At 39.9% G+C, this 26443-nt stretch overlaps 1 protein-coding gene across 1 annotated transcript in view; it reads left to right on the top strand.

Moving 5' to 3' along the window:
* Positions 1-26186, top strand: part of LOC137915588 (thrombospondin type-1 domain-containing protein 7B-like) — a gene marked incomplete at its 3' end in the record, with an annotated part of 90686 nt that extends 64500 nt beyond the window's left edge. The window contains exons 13-21 of the mRNA XM_068758782.1: positions 4322-4588; positions 5312-5490; positions 16299-16432; positions 17451-17607; positions 21901-22045; positions 22245-22360; positions 22840-22957; positions 24506-24651; positions 26018-26186. Coding sequence (XP_068614883.1) covers positions 4322-4588; positions 5312-5490; positions 16299-16432; positions 17451-17607; positions 21901-22045; positions 22245-22360; positions 22840-22957; positions 24506-24651; positions 26018-26186 — 1431 coding nt within the window. The remainder of the gene's footprint in view (positions 1-4321; positions 4589-5311; positions 5491-16298; positions 16433-17450; positions 17608-21900; positions 22046-22244; positions 22361-22839; positions 22958-24505; positions 24652-26017) is intronic.
* Between the last annotated feature and the right edge of the window lie 257 nt (positions 26187-26443).

Here is a 26443-nt window from a genome sequence, read left to right as displayed (position 1 = left end):
CCAGTGCCTGCCAGCTTTCTTTTCTCTTTTCTTTAGAATTTACCTTTTAATCACGTGTGCAAAATGAAGTTACCCAGCTCATATATTATAGACGTTAAAAAAACATTATTCTGCGATATATGCATTCGAGCCCTTTTCCTTCTTTTGTAGTGCAGGCAGCGTGTTGGTCTGGTGACATATATTTTATAGCTATGTTCCCTGGCTTGTTGCTCAATGCTAACCAGTTTAAATTAGACATGTGACTCCTCTGTAGTCAGGGAGGTTTTTACTGGATGTGCAGGCTTGCCAGCCGAAGGGGGCAATTAATGACTATTATGAAGCAGTGAAACTCTCTTGCTGCCGTGTCTGTGGGTTTTTTTTCAGTGACGGCACCATGTCGATGATCAGTGGCAATCGTTAATTTAATATAGACAACTGAAATAAATCGAACTACAACATCTCCCGTCTCACAAGCAAGGGCCGTTCAGGTCCGTCACGCTGCAGGATGAATGAGAGAGGGCGCCCCTACTCCCTCTCTCTCCTTAATAAGATGTGCAAAATGTTGCTGTGATATGTTACAGACCTTGTCAAATTGTTAGCATCTTGAAAGTAACACTGAATCATAATTTCTTACTGTTGCAATTAAAACATCACTTCTGACGGCGCTGAGGAAGTGCTGTTTCAGTTTGTTTACTTTAATTATAGTGAAATCATATTAATCAGATAATGCTTAATTGAAATAATACAAAACTACACTGATGCCTTTATAATCAAAATCTTCCTCTTTTCGGAAAAACAATGATTTTAACCCAGGTGGAAAGAAAATAAATCTGTAAAGTGATGCCGACATGTTTCTGTATTGGCAGATCTGAGACGTACTTGGGTTCCTTCTCAAGCAGCAGGTTCATACATTGACTTCTGAATTATTCCCGTCAGCGATCATAGAGCAGAGTCCGTGTGTATGTGACTGCAGATAAATGGTTTAGCTCCACTCCAGATTTGTTACTCAGCCGTTGAAAATTGCTTTGACTGGCTTTATTTGTCAGACTAAGCTTGTTAGTACATTTAAAAAAAAAATCATTTTGGGTCAGCCTTCTGGTCAAGTTGCTTTAATGGATTAGATATTACTGTTGCTCTTTTCCTTTATTATTATTATTTCCTCTGTTTATTTATCTTTCAATTTCGGTTGTCTGTTCTTACATTCCCTAATAAAGGTTGTGGTTTGGTAACTTTATGTCAATTAATTAAATGCATCAATATTTCATATTTTATAGTAATGTTCATTATATATTTACATTTTATATGAATATTGTCTTAGTAGGAATTTGGTAAAGATTCACAAAAAATTCTAAGAACCAAACAATGTGATGTCCACTGTGCACCCTGCTCTGCCTCTGAGCGTTTAGGGGTTATGTCGGTTAGCGAATACCAGGTTCAGACAATCAGGCGGAAAATTGGCCAAGCCAATCAGAGGTGTGAGTCAGAGGCATTGCAAAGAAACAGAGCCCATGATAACACTATTCAGTCAGAAAATGACTCTTGTGCTAGTTTGTAGTCTGGTAACAAATATTAAATTATAAATCAGCTCAGCCTGTTTATAAATGCATCAATCATTGATTGAACATGAAGGTATACTCGAACACTTCAGTCTTGTGGCTGCTGATGGAGTATGCCACAGCAAATGTTAAATTATGAATAATTCAACTACATAATGATACAATAAGGTGTGTAAGGCACACTTTGCTGTGTTGCTTGTAATGCAGTTGTCAAAGGAAAGTAATGTCGCACTGGTGCCTCCTCAATCAAACACCAGCAGTGGCGTAGATTGAACAGATTGTTGTACGATTATGGTGCGGTGACAGTGCGTTCGCACTCTGTGAAGGGAGTGTTTGCAATCAGGCCCACTTCAGAAACAGATGGGGCCCCTCGATGGCCGCACAGGACGTCGCATACACCCCGGATCCATGAAACAGCTAGGAACACAAGTGCAGCAGGATTAGCCAAATTACAGTACAGACCTTTGGTTTGGTCTTGGTGTGTATGTTGACTGTGTGCAACTTTTTTGAAGTTCAAAAATGCTTTAGTAGAATTTTACGCTTCGTTGGAGCTACTTAAGCATGCTTGTCAAAGTGTTGATTGCCCCTGCTGCATTATTTATTTATTTATTACCAAACAACAAGTTCACGTTTAATTCCTACACAATAAAATATCAACTGAGAGGCTTGCTTGGTCATGTCAGACCACTGGGAGAGAATTTGTTTTACAGTTTATGCTTGAAGTTGACTGAGTTCACCTTCATTTAAACCCCCCATTGGTGAAACCTACCGGATTATCACTGGTCATCAGCAGACAGTCGCTCTGTAGAAATACATTTCCAACTACTCAAAGGTTTTACAACTGAAAAGTTTGAACAATAGCTTTACAAATAGTGACATGAATCAAAATCTTCCAAACTCCATTCTAGCCTGTTGTTTAAGCTCGAATTGTCTCCCTCTATTACATGCACTACTTGTTTTTTGTAATGCGATGGGAGAAAGTGGCGTATTTATGACTGTTCAGAAATGAACACTATAGCATATAATGTATTACCATGGAATGATGCAAAGCAGGCAAGCAATCATTGAAGCTTCTTCTTGAGCAGTCGGATGGCTTGACGGGTAGCATCTGTTACTGGTCCAGATATTAATAGTGACAGCGCCTGAGAGGAACACTTGCATCTCAGCTGCTAAGTTACGTTCCTGTTCATGCTGGTTTATTAATAGTTATCAATTGTAATGGACAGGGCTAATGTACTTTGTGCTTAGTTCTTATGGTCTTAATGGATAATTTAATTGAGCTCTTCAGCGCGATTGTGTTTTTTTAAAGGAAATATATATCGAATTTGCAGTTTGAAAGGAAAACTATCGAAACATGCCTAGGCTCCATATTATCTTTTTTAATCAATAAATGCGGATGGTTCAATTTGATATTATTACTATGTTTGGTTTCACAGAAACATTTCAGAAGACATTCAAGAAGCCTCAGCCATCACATTGATACCCTCAAAACATGTTTATTGTAAGATAGAAGGGATATTCCATCTTGTTTTGTTAGTAAATCCGTTAACAATTATGAATTGTGGGAAATATATGGACATTATTAGTGATATAACAAGAGATGAGGCAGCCTGAGGGAAAGTGGGTTCACCAAACTGAGAATTTACGCATTTAATCGTGACACCACCTCTGAGACAAACGTCCTCAGCTGAGAGAACAGTCTCTGAGCAGATGGGCAGCTTTCCATTGTCTAATATTTCTCCACTGCTTCAAACGCTTTGAATCACAAACTGCCTGCGTGTCGTCGAGAATTAATAATACATGGAAAGAAATGTGTGCTGGTGAGAAATCAAAGATGGAAAAGAAAGCGAGGACTAAATGTTCATCAAGAGACAAAAAGGCATGATATATTTTAAGGAACTTGTCTTTCTTATCTCGAGTGAGAGAACAACTGCAGCAATATTAGTACTCCTTCTGCACGGTAGCACACAATGTCTGTGCATGATGTGCGATGCCTGGATATGGGCATTTGCATTAAAATGCCATGCAAGAGTCAAGAATATGCCTTTCAGTCGAATACAATGGTAACCTTGCTTGTATTATGCATTCAGAATGAGTTTTTTCTGTATAAAATAATAACTGAAGTCTAAATTTCACAACATAAACTTGTAGTGATGATATGAATTATGTACAAGTCCCCCGAGGATTAAAAATTGAGGAAAGATTAAAGTTTAATATGCTTTCAATGATCACTAATCATTCTCTGGGGTGCGTTCATGTGTTATCTGTGCATTACATAGAAGAGGACTTCCTGGAGCACTTTAGAGAACAGATTGGCTTTTAATTTATATTAATTTCCTATGAAGGAAATGATAGGGAAGAACAGAGCAAGATGATCCATTAAGTAAACCGGTTTCATCCTTAGCAAAAGTTGCAGGTCGTAACCAGACATTTTACTGTGGGTTATTCCATTTGACTTACTCTGATGGAACCACATGTAGAAAATGGTAAACACATTTATGATTGCTTGCTTTCATAAGCGAAATCTAAAAGTGAACGATTGGTGTTTAATGGCCTTTTCTGAGTGAAATCATGACTCAGTTTAATTGCTTAAAAATTAAAGGGTGGAATCAGCTCTTAATCTTCTTTTTGTATGTAACCTCTGGCCTGAGCATTCACATTTTACACAAAAGGAAAAGCTAGTAATAGCTGCTACTGGCAATTAAGTTTCATTCACCTGGTGCTCTGTTCTGGTGTGTGCATAGAACATGTTCAATATTTTTGTTCTCTCCCCATATCCTGCTTAGGTCGCAGCAAAAAGAAGGAGCGATGCCTGAATGCAGACTTGTATCCAATGGAGGAGATTGAGGCTTGTCCCTGTGATGAGTTTTTGTCCCAGCCCTATGGAAACTGGTCATCTTGCATCCTCCCTAATCCCTCAGCTCCAGGGTCGCTGAAGGGCTGGACAAGCCACCGGGAAATAAAAGAGTGTGGTCACGGTCTACGTTATAGAGCTGTCGCCTGCAATGACCACCAGGGACACCTGGTTGACCCCACACTCTGTACAGAGTCAGGTAGGAAAGTATCTATACTAATTTAACCTGCTGGGCCTTTACATGCACAAAAGATTAATCCTATGCACCCTTGTTGCTATTTTCTGTCACTACCTTTTTATGGATAGAGGATTCTAGCCATGCAGTGAGACATGCTACATTGTCAATCCCCTCTATTTAGATCTGATTGGTCAATTGTTTTACTGCCAAACTGAAACATAAAATACTAAAGCTATCAATGAGCAATCGGGTTCAGGTGTGAGTAGCAACTCAGGTGATCGGAACTGTATCTTTATTTTTACGAGTCATCAGATGAAAGATAATCATATACATTTTCGAATTAAATGCACGCAAGTTTTCTTGGCCATAAGTGAACTGGAAAGAATGATCAGAAGTAAAAAATATTTGCATTGCATTACGTTGCACTTGTTTTCATGCTTCATGGGACTTTAACCCATTTTCTGCATAATTTTGGGTAAAAGATGGTTGAACTAGGTTTTCAGCCATTCGGGGATGGTAATTAAACGACAAGCATGATGCAGTGTGCAAACCAAGTTTTACTTTGCCCTTGTTGGTGCAATGTAGGAATGAGACACTTATTAGTCAGATTATTAGCTCTTGGTGTTAGTGGTGTGCAGGGCCCAAGTCTGACAAAGCACTGTCCAGGGCAGGGTCAGCCTGGCATTATTAATGTGACCAAGTCTGAATCAGGCCTCTCTCTTTCTCCCAATAATTACATTTTAGGTTACGTGGTTGAAATTTGCCACGTTGCATGCCCCCTAGACTGTAAGCTCAGTGACTGGTCAGCCTGGTCAGCCTGCAGCGCATCCTGTGGCAGTGGGTTAAAGATCAGGTCCAAATGGCTGAGGGAGAAAGCTTTCAACGGAGGACGCCCATGCCCTCAGCTGGATTTAAAAAACCAGGTAAGGCGAACAGCAGTACTTGTATAGCCATAGTTCTGTACAGCACAAGATGGAAACAAATTATGGAATGTGACTGTTTGTCCAAACAAAATCCAGTTGCTCGTGTATAGTTTGTGGATTATAGAATAAGACATTTTAGCTGTGACATCATCATCATTTTCATCATTATCTACATTTCTCTCAAGCCACTTCTTCTCAGCTGAATTGCTTCCATTGCTTAAATATAGCAGCATTTCATATATAGAGTGCATTCATTCTTTGCACAATACGTGTCATATGGAGGCTTTGTTAAATGTAAAGTTCCTGTGTTACTAAATATGATGTCCACATATGCGCTATACAGTTTTATTCATGTGACCTTGGAATGCTGTATGTTGGCATTTTCATTTTTGTACACCTCTCCATTTTGCGTTTATATATATATAAATGTAGCTATGTAGCCCAAAGCTGTATAAATACATACTGCACCTTTTTTATATTCAGCTCACATTTCAATGACAACCTTTATTAAGCATCAGCCAATGGGACTCCTGGGTGACCTGTTGATTTTCCGGTGTCTTCGCTCAGACGAAATAATTTGCCCTGCAAGACATGGCTTTTTCTTGGCATGAAACCAGGGCACTGTTAAATAACAAAAGGCGCTGGGCGCAGGGGGGCAGAGTGGACAGATGGGAGCTTTTCATACTCCACAGTCATGTTTAAGCCATAGCCCTGAATATTTTGTGACCGCATATTTCTCATGGGGTTATGGTTTAAAGAGGGGAAGCGTTTTATGAATGCTGTCTGTATGCTTGAATGGGCTTGAAAGGACACTTCAGTTTGTAGAGGTCAGTAGGAACAGGAGGCATCACTGCGTGAAAAATATTCCGCTCTGTTCGAGTGGAGATTTGTGTACAGATGGTTAAGTACCCACTAACACAGTCTATATGGCCCCTGTAGTTTTGCCCTGTAATAACCTCAATAACATGATCAAATTGGCCAGTTTAAGTGAAGTACATCTGCTGGAGGTGTGGACGGTATTATACTTCAATCAAGGCCATAACCCTGTCAAAATTCGGACTTGCACCAACCACCGTGCATTTATGTGTGTGATGTTTCTGGAGAATGTGTATCGCTGCCTTTCTGAGGAACACCTCCAATTTTAGTAAAACAATTGCCATGAAGTAAGGGGAGATTTATTCATTCATTCATTTTCTTAACCGCTTCATTGGAAATCCGGGTAGTGGGATCTACTGGAGCCTATGCGAGCAGGGCCACACATAGACAGATAATCATTCACGCACACACTCACACCTATGGAAAATTTAGCGTAACCAATTCACCTAATTTGCTTGTTTTTGTTGGCGAGAGGAAGCCGGAGAACCCACGCAGACACGGGGAAAACCTGCAAACTCCTCACAGAAAGGAAATAAAGAAAATGCTAAATTCTGCAATAATTCATTCATTTATATAGAGATTAATAGACCACTCAACTAAAGTAATTTTGAAGGAAATGCATGTGTTTCTGCTGTAAAAATGGAAAATGTTTGATGTTGCAGCAACCCACCCAAATAAATGAATGTGGAAAATGCTGTTCTACTACTTTGAAAGCTCTGTAGCAAAAGTGTATCCTTGCCCCTTCCAGCAGATGTGTCCCCTGGAGCAATGACCGGGGAGTGACTACCTTGACACCGATGAAATTTACAGAGCATCACCTGCTCATCACATGGTTGAGTGATCAAGAACGATGGGGAGATACTGGAAGGAAATAGATGCTGTCACCATGAAAATACCAAGGAAAAATCAACACATTTTAACATACAGTTAAACAGGCTGCGTCGGCGTTTAAAGCAACCTGCTGCTGTTACTAATTAGATGGTCTGTAAGGCTTTCTGCATTGGAAACGTGATCAATAGCAAGTGTCATCAAAACGAGTAAGTCATGCAGTATCTTGCTGATGGATCTCATGACCCCGGTAAGAAGCAAGGGGGAAAATAACGGACAATGATGTGCCAGTTGTGAGACTGTGAGAAATGTGTCAATCAGGAGGGACAAGTTCATCGAGAGAAGATAAAATGCATCATTTTCTTCCTGAAGTTTGAAGCATAAGGGATCAAACTTGTGCAGTATATTGATGGGTGCAGTCTAAATGATAATAAAATGGTGCTTCACAATTTATTTCACAGCACTGCTATTTGGAGCCCATTTACGTAAGCAAAATTCCCCAAGGGACCCTTAGAGAAAGTTAAAAGATATCAAAGTAGAGCTCCTGGAGATGCACACTCGGTCTGTAATTACAAGACACATTTTAATTATATTAAAACTCACACACATATTTGCTGCTTCGGAGAAATCAGGTATACATGCTGGTATAACGTTCAACACAGTTGCTTTCCATTTTTGAAGATAATTTGATTCTTGTAATCTCATTATTATTATTATTTTTTCGTTCTGGTTAGGGATAAAACATGAATTGATTCCATTAAGGTTTGCTTGTCACTGGACCAGAATATGAAGCTTATTCATGTGCCAAATCCCACTTTAACCCTGCTTAAGGTTCTGCATGCCCCACTCACATCTCAATGGCAGGAAGACATGCACTATAATTCTATTGAAGACTGAATGTCTGTGTTGAATTTGGCAGATAAGTCCTTTTTACACACCAGCCTGTTCATTTTGCTTATTGGGATTGCTTTGGGCTAATCAGCAGTTTGGAGTTATATATATATATATTTCCACCCTCAGCATACTGGATCCTGCTGTTATATAATCAAGAGACGGAACAGAGTACATGCTCTGAGTTCTACGTCTTGGTCCAACTCTACATCAGATAGGAAATATGACAAAAACGATGGTTTTCTGTCTCTGTATTTTATTGTTATTCCAGATGAGATGATATTTCACAAGATTGAGATGAGATGAAAATGTGATGTAATTCAAGACTATATTTTTCGAGTGATTAGTCCTCTTAACAGATAGCCATAGCAGAGCTCAATAGAACGCAGTTAACTAATAATGATCAGTAGCTAATAGTTAAGCTCCTTTCTTGAACAAATACTGGTGGAAATCTCATTTCACATTAATTATTGACAAACTCATTACATTTTCATAATAGATTCAGTTTTTTTGTTTTTTTTGTTTCTTTGTTCAATATCTTGTTTGACTTTTTGTCAGTAAGCCACAAAGACACTACTTCACAGATTAACATAAAACTGTGTGCAGCGTGCAACATGATCCATGAAGGAAAGCATTCAATTTTGGAGCGGATCCAGATAAAAGAACCAAATCAATGATCCCCCCCCCTCCCCCCATTTCTTTCCGATGCTGTACTTGGGGGGGGTGGGGGGGGGGGGGGGCATTCTTTGTAGAAGACTGGATTCTTCAACACAGATTTTTTTGTGCACAAATTCCATGTTGGAAATTCGAGTTTAGTTTGAAGGAACTGTAAAAAAAAGCACTCTAACGGTGAGTACTTTGCACATACCATTATTCAAAATGCATATGGAACACACGTCATGCAGTCTACAGGAGCTGTCACATTTGCACTTTGCTCGACGCTGCTGCCGATGCTTTAATTAGCTTGTGATGAGGAGGCTTGCATGCCGACTGCCGGCGTGCAAGCCTGTCAATAATAATGTGTTCCTCCTTATCCACTGCTAAGGGCAGCGTCCAGCAACTCCAAGCAATGACCCATGTAATAATCACGGCAGCCGATAAACACCCACTTCGAGGCAAAGGTTCATGTTTTGCTGTTTGAGACCTGGGATCACTGCTTGTCTCATAAATGGCTTTATTGACTGTGAACATCACCGGTGTCAACACTGAGTGTCCAGACTCAACACTTAGTGCATGCCTGCTACCTTTGGATGTCTTGGCTCAGTTGAGCTGGGTGTTTGGTTTCTTAGCAAATGGCAGTATGAGCTATAAGGGTGATGCTGCTTGTTATCCTCATTACGTTGAGATTTGCTGCTCTGCCTGCCTTAAAGAACAGAATAGGACGCTGATGAATGGTTGATTATCGGCAATCATTTATTGAAGGGTTTGATAGCCTCTCCCACAGAGCTGCTTCTGGGCGATGCCATGCAGCCATACTTCATTATATTGATAGCAGCTGTGTATTTCACCTGCTTAAATCGGCATTTTATTTAAAAGAATTAGCATTATTCAAAGCTGTCGTTTCTGCCGTTGTTGCCTCATGATCTTCTTCTTGTCTTTTAGTTTAAGACAGAGGTTAATATGGGTGTATTAGCTTTAGGCCTATGATAAAGAGGCCCTTTGTTTAACTTTCAGGCAAGTGCGGTGAACTTAAGGTCATCACATCCAGATTGGCTCTACAAATTTTATATCAGCATGATGGGTTAGAGTTATGAAGCAGCTTGCACTGCTGTTCATATAGATCATAAATTACCCCCCAAGCAGCAGAGCTATAGTTAAACGTCTCAGGATTAGCTGCTGGACTTGGAGAGACACTCCATGAGCTCATGGCCATCTGCTGTTTATCAATGCTGGTTTTCATGGAGCCTATTTTGTATGCTCCAAGCCAAAAACTCTTGAGGTTGTAATGAAAATAATTTCTTGAATCTTCTGCTACAAAGTTGATGCATGTAAGCATCATGCAGCAAGTCAGGTGGGTCTGTACTGCTCACTGGACAGAGCACATCACATGATGGGGCAAACATGGTAACTTCCGAGCGGCTTGCCGCTTCCTGTCTTTCGCCCTTGAATATTAAGGGTGACTCTGTATCTATAGTTGTTTTTTCCTTCAGGTCTGTAATCACTATTTCCTATAGTGATAGCATATCACTATTTATTAACTGCCTCCAACTCAACGATAATGCAAAGGAGCTATTTTTCACAGCAAGGCATCAGATTTCACATACAAACCTGGCTTAGCCATTATCTCCTACGCTGAGGCATTGGTATCTTGAATATGGACCAAAATAGCCAAACTAATGAAGGAGGTTGACTATGTCCTGGGACACTTTGTTTCCCACAAGTAAAACAGGGTGAAAGATTGATGACCAAGGAATCTGTCATGTGCCTTCTGCCTTCCACCCACTGACCAGGAGTGTTTTTAGCAAGGATGCTCCTTCTCGAGTACCGCTATATAAAAACAGGCACCTTATCCTTGTTCATTTTTTGGAGTGTGCCTATAAACCCACTGATTATGCCTGATTCATACAGCAACCATATCATCCAAGGATTTGTAATCTAGCTCATTAAGTATTGTCAGTATTTGCTGCAAACTGTACATACTACAGTTGCTTTTCCACAATATTAACCGCTACCACTTATCCAAAGACATTTTGTGTTTATAGAGTGAAAAAATTTGATAAAATTCTTTAATCAGTAACTTTTGACTTTTTTAGCTTTTACTGTGCTTCATTTTTTTCACCTTAACTTAAACCCATTTTTTCATTCATCAAGATTTTTACGTGAATTCATGCTGTATTAATTCTTCCTGTCAACAAGTTTGCAAAATAAAATCCAAATAATAGCTTACAGCCTGGGAGAAGTTGACTTGCTCAAGAACTTAGGATTCATCCTCGTTCTGTGGCAAATTTCTTAAAATGCCAATCTTTATATGTCTCTTTCATCTATCTGTTTGCTGTTCTTCTTCTGAAAAAAAGCTACAACAGCCCAGAACAGGCCCAATGAATGGAAGAATCGCAGATGTCATGAAAAAGAAACGGAGGAAACTATTTGTTTTACCAGAATGCAGCCATGTGCTTAATTCATTTCTGTCCATTAGAATGAAATATCGCTGAAGGCAAATAAGGTGTAATTAATGTAGAGCGGTGCTAAGGCATGTGTTACTATTTTATCTATCAACAGCCCCAAAAGTTAGGTACTCTATGGAGTCTGGGGGGTGTTTGAGGGACTGCATAAATGATTAGTGCTCATGAAGAGCAAGTGGTGCGTTTCACTGTATGTGAATGTGTTTGCGTAAAGCATCGCGAGAGGTCAAAGGGCGCTGTATTAGTGCAGTATTAGTGGTTTAATGCCTCTGGCTGCTCAAATGGCTCTTAGCATTTACTTCATATACAAAGGTTAGTCACAGCTTATGTCTTGTAATTACTTTATAGAAAAAACTAAGTGTATTGTAATTTACGGACTGAATATTAAATATGCTCATCCTTTCACAATTGGAAGGAGTATTTTAGAGACACAGCTGTTGCATAATTGCTGTGAGCCTGTAAGGTAATTCCAAAGAAAGCGCTCCTTTTTTCCCTCTCAATTAATTCCATAAAATCCTGTTATTTATTTCTGTTAATTTGACTTGTAAGTATTTTGATAGTATAGTGTCAGTGAAATAACATCTATTTTAAATGATAAAGTTAACTTTGTACTTGTACGAATGGCTGTTGGAGAACAACTCAAAGATGAAATAAAACCAACACGAAACCGATAGAGATAGCAGAATAAAAAATGTTTTAAGAAGACATGCCAAATGAATCAAGGTGTTATTAGACTTAATAATTAAATGTTTTTATTTCCATTGAAGTACAAGTTGCTTACATGCATCACTCACTTTAGTTATACCAATGAGAGTTGCATGAGATCATCTGGTTTGTTGGATTGTTTTTTCTAAAAAGAAATTGACAATGAATTGTGATGACATTTTATCTACCGATCAATTTTGGACAAAGGAAGAATTTATATTTTTGTCAATTTCATTAAATGTAATGGTAATAATTAGATTTAGAAACAAAAAAATGATAATGATATTCCACCGCTGGGCACAATTAAATCTAAATATGGAACAAATCCAGATTATAATCCAAATATGGGTAAAATGTGTTGTTGAACTGTGTGAAAGTGCAGGAGCAGAGAGGGGTACAGAGATGAAACATCCACCAATTCCACCAATATGTAGCAGTCTTTCATACACGTGGCAAAAGTAAGAAGTTATATCTCGAATAAAAATACATCTATATGCAATATTAAGGAAATATTTTATGATGAATACATTAATCCAACTGCTCGGAGGAGGTTTCCAGGGACAAGGAATTAGGTGCTTAATTTTCCATGAAGGAGATTCAAGTAAAGCAACTGTCACTATGGCGATGAGTGCAGTGATTGATGATCCCCTCAAGATGATACAAAATTGAACACACACTTTGTGCACCCCCACATGCTCACATATTTCCTCTTTCATAGACATGCTGACAAAAAAATGTTGCATGATTCAGTTTTGATACAACCTGGAATGTTTTCCGAATAGTCCTGTTTTAATGAACATTATGCTGGCAGAGGTGCAAGCTCTTTGGTTTCTGGATTTGACCTACGAAAGAGAGACTCGGCTCTAAAACTAGATTAGCTCTAACCCTGATTTTGCATATCTATGAAAAAAGATCTTTGACCATTGCTTATTAAAAACTGGTGTATGGTTAAGTGCTGGCTAAATGTATGCTAATAATTTCATGTCTTGTCAAGCTGTGTGGTTTTAATGGATGACAAACTAAATGAGAAATTGAGATTTTTTCAGAGCTGGAAATCAAGCTTAATGGTCCATAATTAGTTTAATTATGCAGATTCATGCCTTTGCCCTGTGGTGTAGCCGACATTGTTGGGTCCAGGGGGAATATCCTGTAAGGCCTTTGGGTCATTTAAGTCTTTAGCAGTAAGAGTTTAAATTAGAAGCCATATCTCACTTGAGGCCGTGTGTTGTTGTTCCTGTAATACCTGTTATGATTAAAGATCTCTTGTTGCTTTAGTTTGCAAAATGTTTTTTTTTAATGTTATGGAATTCCATCTTTCAGAATTAGAATGCTATTTCCATTTTTTATTTTTATTTTGCTGGATTTATTTATTTTTATTTCCTGTTTCTCAGCAGAGCAGTTGTACGTCAGCTAATCCATGTGCCTACTGACATTAATAGAAGAGTTTATATATTCTTGCCACACATTGAGTTGTATTCCTCTTTTTAGAATCCAGTGGTACCCCTGTGGGAGGGTTAGTCGGCACTCACGTGTCCTCTTGCGCGTCATTTTCTGTAATAGAGGATTGAATGTTATGGATAATTTACTCAGACAGTTGCAGTCTGCATTTACGAATGTCTGTCTGCATGGGGTTTAAGTTTTTGCAGATGTGCGTTTCATTTCCCCGGCGTAGGATGAAGCAATATCCAATATCTCAAACCATAAATGAGAGCGCTCAACAAGCATTTACCTTACTTGCAAAGCCATGCACATGGAAAATCAACTGCAGTTTACCCCCCCTCAAAAATCATACTGTTGTAAATTTACTGCCCATGAATAATTGCCTCTTAAAAAAATGAATCGGTCAACCTGATCCTTAGCGTTTTCTGTTCACATTCACAAAGGAATGAAGATGGAAAAAGAGACTGTCTGGGCTTCCAGGAGGATTTGTGGAATAACCATGGAAACATGTTCTTGCTTTGACCATTTGTCACGTCATGACACAAACAGCATTTAACTCACACGTGCATCATGTGAGGCCAGTAAAAATCTACTTCAGAATTATCTATGTCTGTGCCGTCTTGGGTCAGGTGACTTTATTTGTTCTGTGAAAAATACATTGGCGCAGCCTTACTGCTTTTGTTTTGACAGCAGTTATTTTTCGTAACCTTGTTTCGATATACGGAGGACGAGAAAGCTTTCTGAGCATATGCTCATTTACGCCAACTTCCGTCTCACCACCAACACAGATAAATTCATGTCTCAGAGTCGCCTTCAGCTGCAGGTCTTGCCATTGCACAACCAACCGCAGTGCTTTGAAATTCTCTCAGCAGTATGAATCATTTCATTTTTGGCAAAAGATCCAGCACTGCTAGATCCACTGTAGATGTCGAAGTACTTAATCATCCTTTACGCCATCAATGGAACAGAGAGCAGAATGAAGATGAAAATTAAATACAAGACAAAAAAAAAACCCCATACATTTCTGTTACTACAGGGAAAATTTAAACTAATGATCGTATCATTGTTCTTCTCTCCCCTGCCCAACTTCTGGCTTGTCATGCACTGCTAATATGGACATCCACGCAGGCTCAGGTCAGTGTTGTTCATTCTGTACATATACTCTGCTTTAGCTAATGAAGACAAAATGCATGCCAGATCTGTCCAACTCACATATACTCCCGTGACCCTTCCGGTCGAGAGAAAGAAAGAACAATCGTGTAATTGGAGGGAGTGCTACATTGGTGGACGTAATTATGTGAAGTGCATTTGGACCATATTCCATCTGCTTTTTTTTCCTGAAGGGACTCAGACTGACATTTTCAAAATAGCATTAGGAGAAAAGTAAATTTTCTGTAAAAAAAGAAAAATCCAGAATATGCTCAAGTTGGGAAATAATTATTCCCTTGCTGCTCATCTAAATAATATATATTTGACTCCACAATTGTCATAACAAGATCGGGAGAGAATCTGGCCTGTGGGTGATTCGAACTGCGGCTCGATCCCTCTTTCCTCCAGGATGACAGAGCCTTGTAAACGTGACTGACATAAGATCATATACCTGGGAGCAACTCCAATATTTTTCTTCTCCATGTCGCAACAAGTGTTAAAATATTCATCCGACACCTGATGTGGAAAGGTGACAAAATGTCTCACAGAACAAATCGAGTTAGTGAAAGAATGTAGAATAAATACACCGTGGTATACTGCAGCAGGCGACTATAAAGTCTTTGTCTGGTGATAAAAAATTAACTGTTGAGCTAGAATTGGGTATTTAAAGTTGTAATGGAGAAAGTGGGCGCATATCAGTTGCCAGTTTACCCAGCAGGGGCATCTGCAGAGACAGATGGAAGATGATGAGGGTGTGTAATGGGCATCTGTGTGGCTCGTAGGGGAGGGAATACTCCAGATTCATTCCTGCTCACTAGTCTGTGCACAGACACACACACGCACATAAACACCCATTACTGCTTGTCATAGCTTTTCCCACAAAGTGTCCTCTGGAGTATACCTTTTACTGAGGCAGACTGTTACATAGATTGAGAGGGAACATGTGTTTACAGGAGCATTGCACTGGCTGCTCCCTTGGTTATACACAGAAGGGAATAAGCTCAACCTCCACCCAATTACATCCTCAGCGCAAGTGCCTACTGCCATGTCATCGCCGGTTTACGTGCCTCATGTTGTCCTCACCATATCATGCATTCATGTGTTTTTAATGTAAAGAATGATAATCCATCGCCCTTTGCAACAGTCTTACGCTTTCATCCATTAGTGTTGGTCTCTTTGGTAAAAAGTCTACCTGGCAATCCGATATTTTACTTTATGATTTATGTCATAGTCTGAAAGCAGAAAAGGTAAATAAATGAAATATAATCCAGTTATTAGACTTCAGCATCACTGACAGCGCAGCACAAATATCTTCCATTAATTGGGTGTTGTGCAGACTTCAAAACATCCCAGGGAAGCAATGTGCAATATACAAAGCAATACATTCTTAACTCCGTATTTGAAGTTCAAAAGGAAACGGGGAAAAGAAGTCAATGTGAGCCGGTGTTGTGTTCTTAAGCACGAAACTTGTCATAAAAATGGTCTTTTGACATAAAAAGTCAAGAGAATCTAAAAATCACAATGAAGCTCTGTAGTCTATAAAATAATCCTTCAACATGAAAGCTCCAAGGATTTGACCCGACATTCAGTGCTGTACTAAGAAAAATGAGTGTCTATATTCTCTACAAGTGTATCCACCTCCTCCTCACACAAAGGATGTAAATATCTATATTTTTCAGGTACCTCACTCGACTGCTTCCTTACGATCGTCCTTCATGTGTTTCCTTTTTTCCTTCTGTGTTTTGTGTCTCTGGTGTGTGTGTCTGTGTGTGTGCGTGTGCACATTTACATGTACAGGTGTACGAGGCTGTGCGGTGCCACAGTGAATGCAGCCAATACATGTGGAGGATTGAGCCCTGGTCCATGTGCACCATCAACACCGTGGATGACCTGCCAGCCTGTGGGGAGGGAGTCCAAAGTCGCAAGATCAGGTCAGTGAGCCTGTTGGACTTGGCAGGCTGCTCGCCCAGCACAGCAGCACACACTGGGCAAGTAGATTGGACATAGTCCTCTAGCTGGCGCTGACACTACTCCTGGCACTGCCAATGCCAGTGGAAATAAACATTCAAACCAAACCTCGGCTCCACGATGAGCTTTCCATTTTCATTGATTTTTTGGCAGTGCCTTTTTAGTACTTAAACTAGCCAGAGGAGAGAAGTGACATGCTGACTTTTTCCCTGCACCATCAGAAATGGGAGGGGGGGGCACTGGGCTGTGTCAAAAGCTAAAATCATCTAATTTGGTCTAAGCCTACCTTTAGGTCCAAATCACAGCCATTGAAATAAAATCTGGCCCCAGTCAAGCTTGCAGAAGGCCACTGTAAAAGATGAGTTAAAAAAGTTATTTTCTACATTTTAGAAATGTGTACATAATTTTAGACTGAAAGACCTGACAGTTTTCAGATGAAATACTTAAGAAATATTTGCTGAAACGGAACTCTTTCCTAAAACTAAAGATTTGATAATACCTTTTATATCACATCTTATTGCATACCCTGTGTAATTTATTAATAATGAGGCTATAATATGAACAATGAAGTAACTAGGAAATGGTTTAACAAGGTAATTTGATGGATATTAGAGAGTAGGTACCTATTTGTACGCCATCACATCGCTATTGCAAACAATAGAGCCACCCCCTGCTGGCCAGGGGAGAAAATGCAGTTTTAAAGCGCTTCACCTTGGCTGAACTTCTCAGACCCAGAAGTTCCATTAGCTGTCTTTAACTTGAGCACACACCCCAGTGCTCTCATTTCTGTCCAGTAAATACTCGTTTATAACCCATGTTTCCATTGTGTGCAGCCTAATGTTTAAAGAACGCCTGGGACAAAGCTTAGAGACTCTGCGAGAGAAATGAGCTACCTGTGAAAAATTGTGTTATCTATTTTAAGTCAGACTTAGAAGTTCCCCCCTGAGACTTGTTATACACCTACATATACTGCTCTGGCAGATGTGTGAAGAAGGGAGCAACAAGTGGGGGAACCAGCAGTGTGGAAGACGGTCTATGTGATCAGGAGGAAATGCCACCCACAGCCCAGGTTTGCTTCCTCGCGTGCCCCAACGACTGTGTGACAACAGCCTGGGGACCATGGAGCAGCTGCCCTCTGGTAAGAAGCATTGATCGAACAACTTTTTCTTAGTTGGATGACAAGTTGTGTGTTCCCGAGAAATATGCCTAAAATAATGTGTCATTTCTAAATGATCTTTTTAAATAAAGCCACTGTAGACAGAAGAGGGAGCTTGTTTGACTTTTGTTTGTTCTGACATTTGTTGTTATAATGGTTTTTATAAGTGTCTCTCTCTTGTCTCCCTTTCCTGCATGTCAAGTCACATTTATGTCATATACATTGAAAGTTTACTGAATGCCTAAATTACTTATTTTACTCTAACCAGCTTCAATTTATTTTCTGATTAAATAGATTTGGTGTAAATGATAACTAGCTCTGCGACGTCTCTATAGACTTCCCAGAAATACACAAAATTACATCTTCAGGGAATAAAAAAGAAGTAATAATAAAAAAAGAAATAATAATCTGATCTGTAGCTCTATATCCACCCAGTTTTCCTGTAACCACAAAACTAACGTCAAGCAAAATCACTCCTTCCACCGAAATCACTCCTTCCACCTTCCGCTGTTCGGCTTCTACTGGCTTTGACAGATGACATCACCATGTCATCACCCTCTTTTTGAGATCTTACTGGTCACTTTTAAAGCAAGGCTAGATCCGCCTCCGTGTGGCATAACAGAACTAATTAGGCTTTACGAGCCAGCGCCCGACCTTATATCTCTGGGCGGGGTTCTTAAGGTGACCTGGCTTTCGCGGTTTGGGTGCCTCAGCTTTGGAATCCCAGACTATAAGGCTCACGTATTCAGTAGCCTCTTTCAAAACACATCTTTACAGAACTGCATTTATGTAACGCCATCCTGTTTATTCGTCTTTGATCATTCTGTTCTACAGCCTAATTGATTTTAGTTGCCTTTTGGGATGCTGTCTTTTATTGTAATATTCCTTTATTTTATTGCCTTTATTTAGTGTTGTCGGGGTATCATTTTATTTTGTTATCTTTTACTGTTTTCATTCCCTTTAGTTTGTACTGCCTTTATTTTGTAACATGATGTCTTTCTCTCAACTGTTAATTTTGACTTTCTCTCATTTCCTGTATTTTCCAGTCTCTTACCCCCCCCCCCCCCCCCCCCCCCCCGCAAACATTAGTTTGGCCTTGCACCTTCTTATAACATTACCTAAATACAGTTATTAGCAGTGTGATTCCATTTCCCATAAAGGTTAGCCCATAACCTGAAGTACTATATGTAACCTGTGCCACTTTTTGGTGGCCACAGGCTGCAGGTCACACATGACTGGGTCCGTGTTATAGGTTTTCTGTCAAACACAGCAGTTCATTGGACTGAAACACGGAACTAGAGCGAGAACAAGGCTGAGAAAACACAATACAGATATTATGCAATTAGCCTCAATGTTTTTCAATTACCTTTTATAGTATTTTTTTTCAACAGTTAATTCAACCCTGAAATAGTTACCACATGTAGCACAGTAGATCGTTGAACTTGTTTAACGACAATTCGGAGTTATGACGAGCTTTCGGACATTTGTGTTTAGTGACAAATAATGCAATGGCTGCGGAGTTGTGAGTGAGTACGTGCATATGTACAGTATAAATGGCCTTCGGAACGTAACTCCGTCGTCAAGTGAGAATCACCTGGATTTGTTTGCTCCTCATTACAAAGCATCAAATCCATTTAAACTGTCTATTTCAACATCTTCATTTAATAAACGCATGTAGGGGTTTTGTGGCCCTCGCACTGTCTAATAACATTATGTCTGTTTGGAGTCAAACAGAAAATAGTGATGTAATCAGGATGTGGATGTTGGCATAGTTTGATGACCAGCACATCTCAACCTGCCATGGAATTATTTGATACCAAAATGCATTAGCATCAGTTCTCTTTGAATACCACTTAGGCGGGTAGAGAGACTCCCCCGTGAGCCGTCCCACATCCTGCTCTCTCCGTATGAGCTGCTACAACAAAGGCAGCGTTCAGACATGCAAACTGGGTTGCTTCATGAACTTCATCATGTCTTTGACAGTGGCTATTTTAAATAGTAGCCTAAAGTAGGTTATAGGGTCTATACAGTTGGACTAATGCACACATCAATGTTGTTGTTTTTAACTCATTGATTCATTTTTTTTTTTATATTACATGATTGTTTCTGTTCTCCTTGCGTTATGCGTCATCTCTTGGGGTGTTCAATATGTGTTGACTGGTTCAATTTAGCTGTATTTAATCTCCTGCAATGAGGCAACTTCACTTAGTCGATTTTTGCATACAGTTAATCTTGAAACCCTATTTATAATGATTTTTCCTTGTTAACAAACCGACGCAGGTTATATGAGGCCCATTTATTTTAAAAACTTTTAGCCACCTTTGTGTTAAATTGATTTTTTTTTTCCACGTATATTCTATCTTAGCTACCAATTTTCCGGTTACTTGCCGATTTCAGGGTAACAAATAATATGAATTGTTTTCTAAGAATAAACACCCTTTGCCAAATGGTGTTCATTTTCAGCAACCTATCAATTCAAAGCTTGTTTCTGCCAGCAGCATGGGGTGAATTTTAGTTGGATGTGAGATGGTCAGGGATGAGAATCAACACTTTGAAGTCAGAGGCGACTCTGTAACTCCCTGTAGAAATAGATAATTGTTCCCTCCAGAAGATTTAGAGAGAAAGGAGCAGAAGACAAACAAGAAAACTGTTACTGGTACTGGTACTCATTTATTATTGCTCTGAATTGTAGGGGTGGAGCATTGCTAACTTCTCATTCTATTTATTAAGCACACCCTCTGACAATATCTTCTTTTATGCTGTGTGAGAACTCTTCAGGTTTTCTGTTAGTCTATGCACACATGCTTATTTTAACTCAGGTCAGGAATGCAGCATCGATTCTACTTGTAGATAACGAACGGCACTAGTAAAGAATCCCCAGTCAGTATGGTATCTGCATCGCAGGGAACGTGTAACTGTGAGGCAATTTGTGTATTAGAGCCAAAGCTATTGGTATTTCATACTTAGTGGTTTAACATTTATAGCAACCTATGGTAGATGCAAATTAATATTTTTACATCCATACGTGCAGGTATCTTTAACATGACTCTAAATGGTGTGAACAACCAAAAGAACAATTTAGCCTTCAGATTGTAGAGACTTATTTTCTAATACAGCATACAAATGGGCACGCGCAGCTCGGCTGCAGTTAATAATCAAGCATTCTGGGTGCAATGGCTGCAGTATCTTCAGGAGCAATGTGCAGAACTCTCTCATTAGGAGGCGAAGGTGATTGAGGTGCAAGACTCGATGCATCAGGAGCAGACACAGTTGCAGCTCAGTGTGACGACCTTTACGGGTAGAATCTTTCTTCTTCCTCAGAAACACAGCTGACGGTTTCTCCGCACGTTTTTTCCCCACATCCTTCGCACCTGTCTTCATTAATGAGGGTGGCTTAAGTGATTTGCTCCTGCTACCACTGTCCCCGGGTAGATAATTGCTAATCCTACTCTTACAGTTCTCATAAGTCTCCTGACAATTATTATCCCACACATGCAACTGCTTCCAGTGTGAGTCAATACTGTTTTAAATTCAACTTCTCCCAGTTAACCCACTTTACAGGATGAGATGGACATTCTTTCTGACAACACAGTATTTATAGCACGCAGGATGCCGTACTTAATTTATATATGTCAAATAGTTCTACTCAAACATGTGTCCCAGTTATTCTCGATGCCTTTGGTGAGCGGATATAAAAGATGTAAATTTGCTTTTACTGTTATGCTCAGGCTGTTCTCATCGTCACGCAGAAACCACCTATTCTTCGCCACAGAAAGTGTTTTCTCAATGCCATTATATATTCAGAGATGTCCTGCATCTATGTGTGTTTATTTTTCTTCTTTTCAGAAGCAATAAGAGAGGGAAGCTTCATAGAAAGCCAATGAATTGTTGAAAGAAAATACTAGTCATTTTGTAGACCTAGTTTTTCTCCTCGTCACTATTACGCAGAGGGTTTGAAGTCATCCTATGTCTGGATCTGAAGTTATTGGATGAATAACCTGAGCTAATGTTGGCAGCGGCTCCACTCACACGTGTTCAAATCTTCATTATGTTGTGATAAATCCACATTTTATGTTCCAGAAAGTTACAACATTACCACTGATGACACTTCAATCAGAATATGTTAACCAGTAGGTAATAAGCATGGCCTTTAATATCTTTCTTCTGCTTAAAGATGCCTTGATGCCAGCTGTCTACATCCCAGCCTCCCTTATGTCTGACAGCCTTCATGCTTGACGATGACATGCTAGTCTGTCTTTTCTTATTGTTGTGCAGCAGTGTGACCAATTAACAGCGAGGAACAGGAGTAGACATGTGCTCCGACTCCAAGCCTCGGAAAGCCCAGCATGTCCAGAACTGTTCCAGTCGGAGCCCTGCATTGTCAGCAGCACCTGCTTTACCTACCAGCACAGACTTTCAGGTAGGATGATCAGATCAGCACAGCAAGCCTGAAGTTACATGATGAGGCGTTAAGACTGGGCAGCTCCCAGTGGCTCACACTATAGACAGAGTTGTAATTCCAGTGCAATTTATTAAGATGAATGAATGTGACTACAAGCTGGTCTGACAGTGAAAATAACATATGTTGCTGCATAACTGTGTGTGTGTGTGTATTGCAGACTGGAGTACATGTCAGCTGAGTGAAAATGCCATATGTGGTCGGGGATCACGTTTGCGTCTCTTGGACTGCGTTCGCAGCGATGGCAAGATTGTGGAATCACAAAAGTGCAAGCAGGTATTCATTGTGTGATCTGGACTTGTTTCCACAATGGCAGGTCCGTGCATTTATTCTTTAGCAATGGTTCTCTTTGTCCAGGGAAATATATAGTAAACGAAGGACTATTAAGTCATACTGAGGGTCGGTACAAAAGATATCGTGATAAAAGTGAAAATAATATGAGAAAACATCATATCTTCGGAGTAAAGTTTGCATTTTACAAGATAACTGTATTACGAGACTAAAACTTTCACCAATGTTACATCTTGTCAAGACAAACGTGAAGGGATGTTGCTCCATCTGCTTAATGCACATTGATAATATGATTCCCCGACATAAAATGTGGCCCAATATCATCTGAAATAGAGTTAATATTTAATTCCTCCTGTCCGGAGATGAACTGCGGCCCATACCTTGAAAATGAAGGCGCTCTCTTTATCTCTTTGGTGGAAATAATTCAGCAGCCCTCTTCACAGCTCTGCTCTTGCTCTCTGCAGTTTGGCCTGATAAACAAGTGGAGGCTGTCAGAGAGCTGCGTGGTCGACTGTCCCGTGAGCTGCATACTCTCTGATTGGTCACCGTGGGCAGAATGCTCGCATACCTGCGGCAGCCAAGGTAAGCATTAAAGCAAACAAACGCGACTGAAACCAATGGGAACACCGCTCGGATGAACAGACACAAAGTCCACCGCGAGTGCCTCATTATACCGTCGACTCAGGCATTCACCAAAATGTCGAATTGTGCATGAATACATTTAAATGCATTAATATTTACTAGTATAAGGAATCCAAAGCCTCATTATGTGGTGAACGGCGCGTGTGTGTGTGTGTGTGTTTCCCCCCGGTTATTTATTAATATTCCCACTTAATTATCATTCTTTATCTAGCCCGATTTTTTTTTATAAATACCATCAACTTTGTCATACAATGTTGTATTTCAAGTTGGCTCAACCTAGATTTTATGCAGCTGACCTTTCTGGATGTCAGAAATTATTCAGTGTTCCTCACTAAAATATACAGCTTCCTCAAATAAGCAACCGGTAATTACCAACCGCTCGGCATCACGTTGAGAAAGCCATGTCATAAACGCCACTTGCAAAGTTGATGATTTGACCTAGATGCATGCATTGTTTCTCCGGCCTCCAAAAGTCAATATCCCAGAAGGGACACCTCTTATTCCGTTAATTAGAGACTAAACAGTTTATTCTTAAATTCATTACCGGTAATTTAAATTTGTCACTCGACGTCCGTCTCCGCCTAGTTAACAACCTTATTCTGATAAACTCACACTTACACTGGGCTTTCTGGCTTTTTAACTGTGGCTCCTTTTCTGCCTTTCACTCACTTCCCTCTCGTAGACGAAGAAGAACAGTCTTCTGCTTCGGTGATGGATGTGCAGTGTGGGTATCTTGTTTTGTCAGGATTTCACAGGATTGTTGATGCTTTTGGGTTTGATTTGTGAGACGGTCGGTGGAGCAGAACGCAGTTTTCCCCATACATCTCCACCATCGTAACACAAGTACATGCAAGTTCTGCCTTGACTGGATGTCTGACGGATTCTATGGATTTGCTTGAGTCTCGCAGGATGCAACACGGTAGCCGTTACTGCTTTGCCATGCAGGGCTGCTCCATAGGCAGCTATTTTTATTGTTCCCATTTACAAAACTTTTTCTTTCACACATGATTAATGACTCACTTGAACAAAGCACTTAGTGTAGGAAACTGTTAGATGTGAGCATAAAGTGGCACAGTGACACAGATGTATGGTTCAGTCACGCTAATTCCTCTTTGTCACGAGGGAAATATTTCACAGGCTGAAGAGAAGGCGCAGCCTCTTCTCACTCCCAATAGGATGATCATCTTTCATTTCTGTCATTCATTTTATTAACTCTTATTTTATGGACCTTTATGTTTGTGCATTGATGCATTTTCCCCCCATGTCTTGCACCGTCAAGGGGTATGAATGCCACATTTTCATTTATTCTCTATTCATGCAAATGTTCTAATATTATCCATGACTGTGCAGAGATGCACTTCATCTTGATAATTATAGTTCTAGAAATGTAGATTCTCATCTGATCTGTACAGAGCAGACCTAATTGCATTGACATTTGTACATACATGCGTCTGTTCTTACGTATGCATTGTCTTTGATCCTTTGCAGGTCAGTCCGTTCGCACCCGCCGGATCCTGCAAGAGGCTCATGAAGAGGGTCGGCCTTGTCTCAACCAGCTCGCCCAGATCAAGCCATGTCCCATCAGGCCTTGTTACACTTGGCTGCTGAGTGACTGGTCTCCGTGCACAGTAGAGGTATTACCTATATTATTGCTTGTGTGAATTGTGGCACTCTGTTGGCCTTTTCTTTCATTAGTGAATCATGGGTCATGGAAGAGCCCAGCATTTTTGGAGCAAATCTGAATGATGGGGTGGATATAAAATTATTTTTCCATTTTCACAATGATTAGGTCATTTAATTGAGGACTGACCATCCCCTCCCCGGCACTATTAGCTGTTGCTAATAGTGCCGGGGAGGCGTGCAAGCGTGATTGTAAACGGAGCGAGGAAGCAGCAATAGTGACAACCAAGCTGTAAATCGGAGAAGAAAATACATTGTGATTGTTTAACAGCAATGGCACGCTAAAGCACGAATTAAATGTAAATCAGTTGTGCTACTTTGTGATAATTCATCAAAAATGCATACCTGCAGCTTTTTACACATCCATGATATGAACAGAGAAGAGGCGAGAGAGAGAGTCAGAAATTTAACCCTGTTGTTATTGGCTGGGGCTTACTCGGCAAAATCCCAGCACAGCAAAAACTAATGATAATAGATCATTTATCATAACTCTAAATGTTGTAATAAATCCTAATGTAATAATGGTGATGGATTTGCATATCAAGTGGAGTTTTTGACCACTAGTAGTTCTATGAAGAGCATCTTTTATAAGTGGGTCCCCCATTTTGTTTGTACATGTGCTTCATGTAGAATCAGAAAAAAGAATCAGAATCAGAAAACGTTATTATCCCCGTGAGGGGCAATTCGTTGCACAACCAGCAGAGACACACCGCAACTCAGTCATCACACAATCAAAAGATAAAAAGTGCACAAGTGGAATAGAAGCTGGTCATAACAAGCTGTTGATAAAACCAACGGATGCAGGAAGAAATGACTTTTGTAATCTGTAGGTGATGTAATATACTTTCTCACCAGTGGTTTTACACCAATTCTGTGACATTCATGTTGCATTAACACGCCAACACATTAACATTGATGAAAAACACATGGGAATTAAAATAATAGTTTTGCAAATGCTCGATGAAGAATGATGCTTTCAAATTGTTTAATTATGCCTCGATTCTCTTTTGTGGAAACCTGGATTGGTGCTTCTTTGGGCTCAGATTGTGTGTCAAAATCCAAAATAAACGTGTGTTCTATTCATATCATATCCTCCCTCAAGGTTTATAGACAATACTGTTACACTTGGCATCACTGTTTTCTTTCGTAACGCCTGTAGTTGATTCATCATAATCCCCTGTTTATAATGCATATATGGTCAAATTCATGTCAAAACACAACACAGATCCTCTTAAATCAATATTATAGTGACATGTTACAAACATGAAGTATTCTGGCCACGTACACAAATGTGCCTGTGTGTGTTGTGTGTGTGTGCAGGGTGCAGAGTGTGGCGACGGCCTTCAGAGACGGAGCCTGTCATGCGTCGTCCACTGGGGAGACTGGCCTGAGTCGCCTCCTCAGCCAGTGGACGACAAGCTTTGTGGAGACAAATTGAAGAGGATGATCCAACAAGAGATGAAGCAGCCCTGCTTTGTGCCCTGCCCAGGTAAAACTGCACTGTAGACAACTTTTACTGGGTTGTTTTGAATTATTACAAACATTATGTTTTTCTAATTAATACAACTAATTCTAGATTGAGAATAAAATAATTATTCAAAGCGGTTCTCTGGATTTCTAATCAGTAATTTGAATACAAAGGTATTTGCTGGGATCGGCGAATAAACTGTCTGCTCTTCTAAGTCTATTGAAATTTTCAGATGCTAAACAATTTTTGAAGTCAATATAAATCATAGGATAACTAAT

The sequence above is a fragment of the Brachionichthys hirsutus genome, unplaced genomic scaffold (assembly GCF_040956055.1).
Source record: "Brachionichthys hirsutus isolate HB-005 unplaced genomic scaffold, CSIRO-AGI_Bhir_v1 contig_749, whole genome shotgun sequence".
In the NCBI taxonomy this organism is placed as follows: Eukaryota; Metazoa; Chordata; class Actinopteri; order Lophiiformes; family Brachionichthyidae; genus Brachionichthys; species Brachionichthys hirsutus.
Note: the sequence above shows the minus strand (reverse complement) of the source record. Positions and strands in the feature narration are given on the sequence as shown.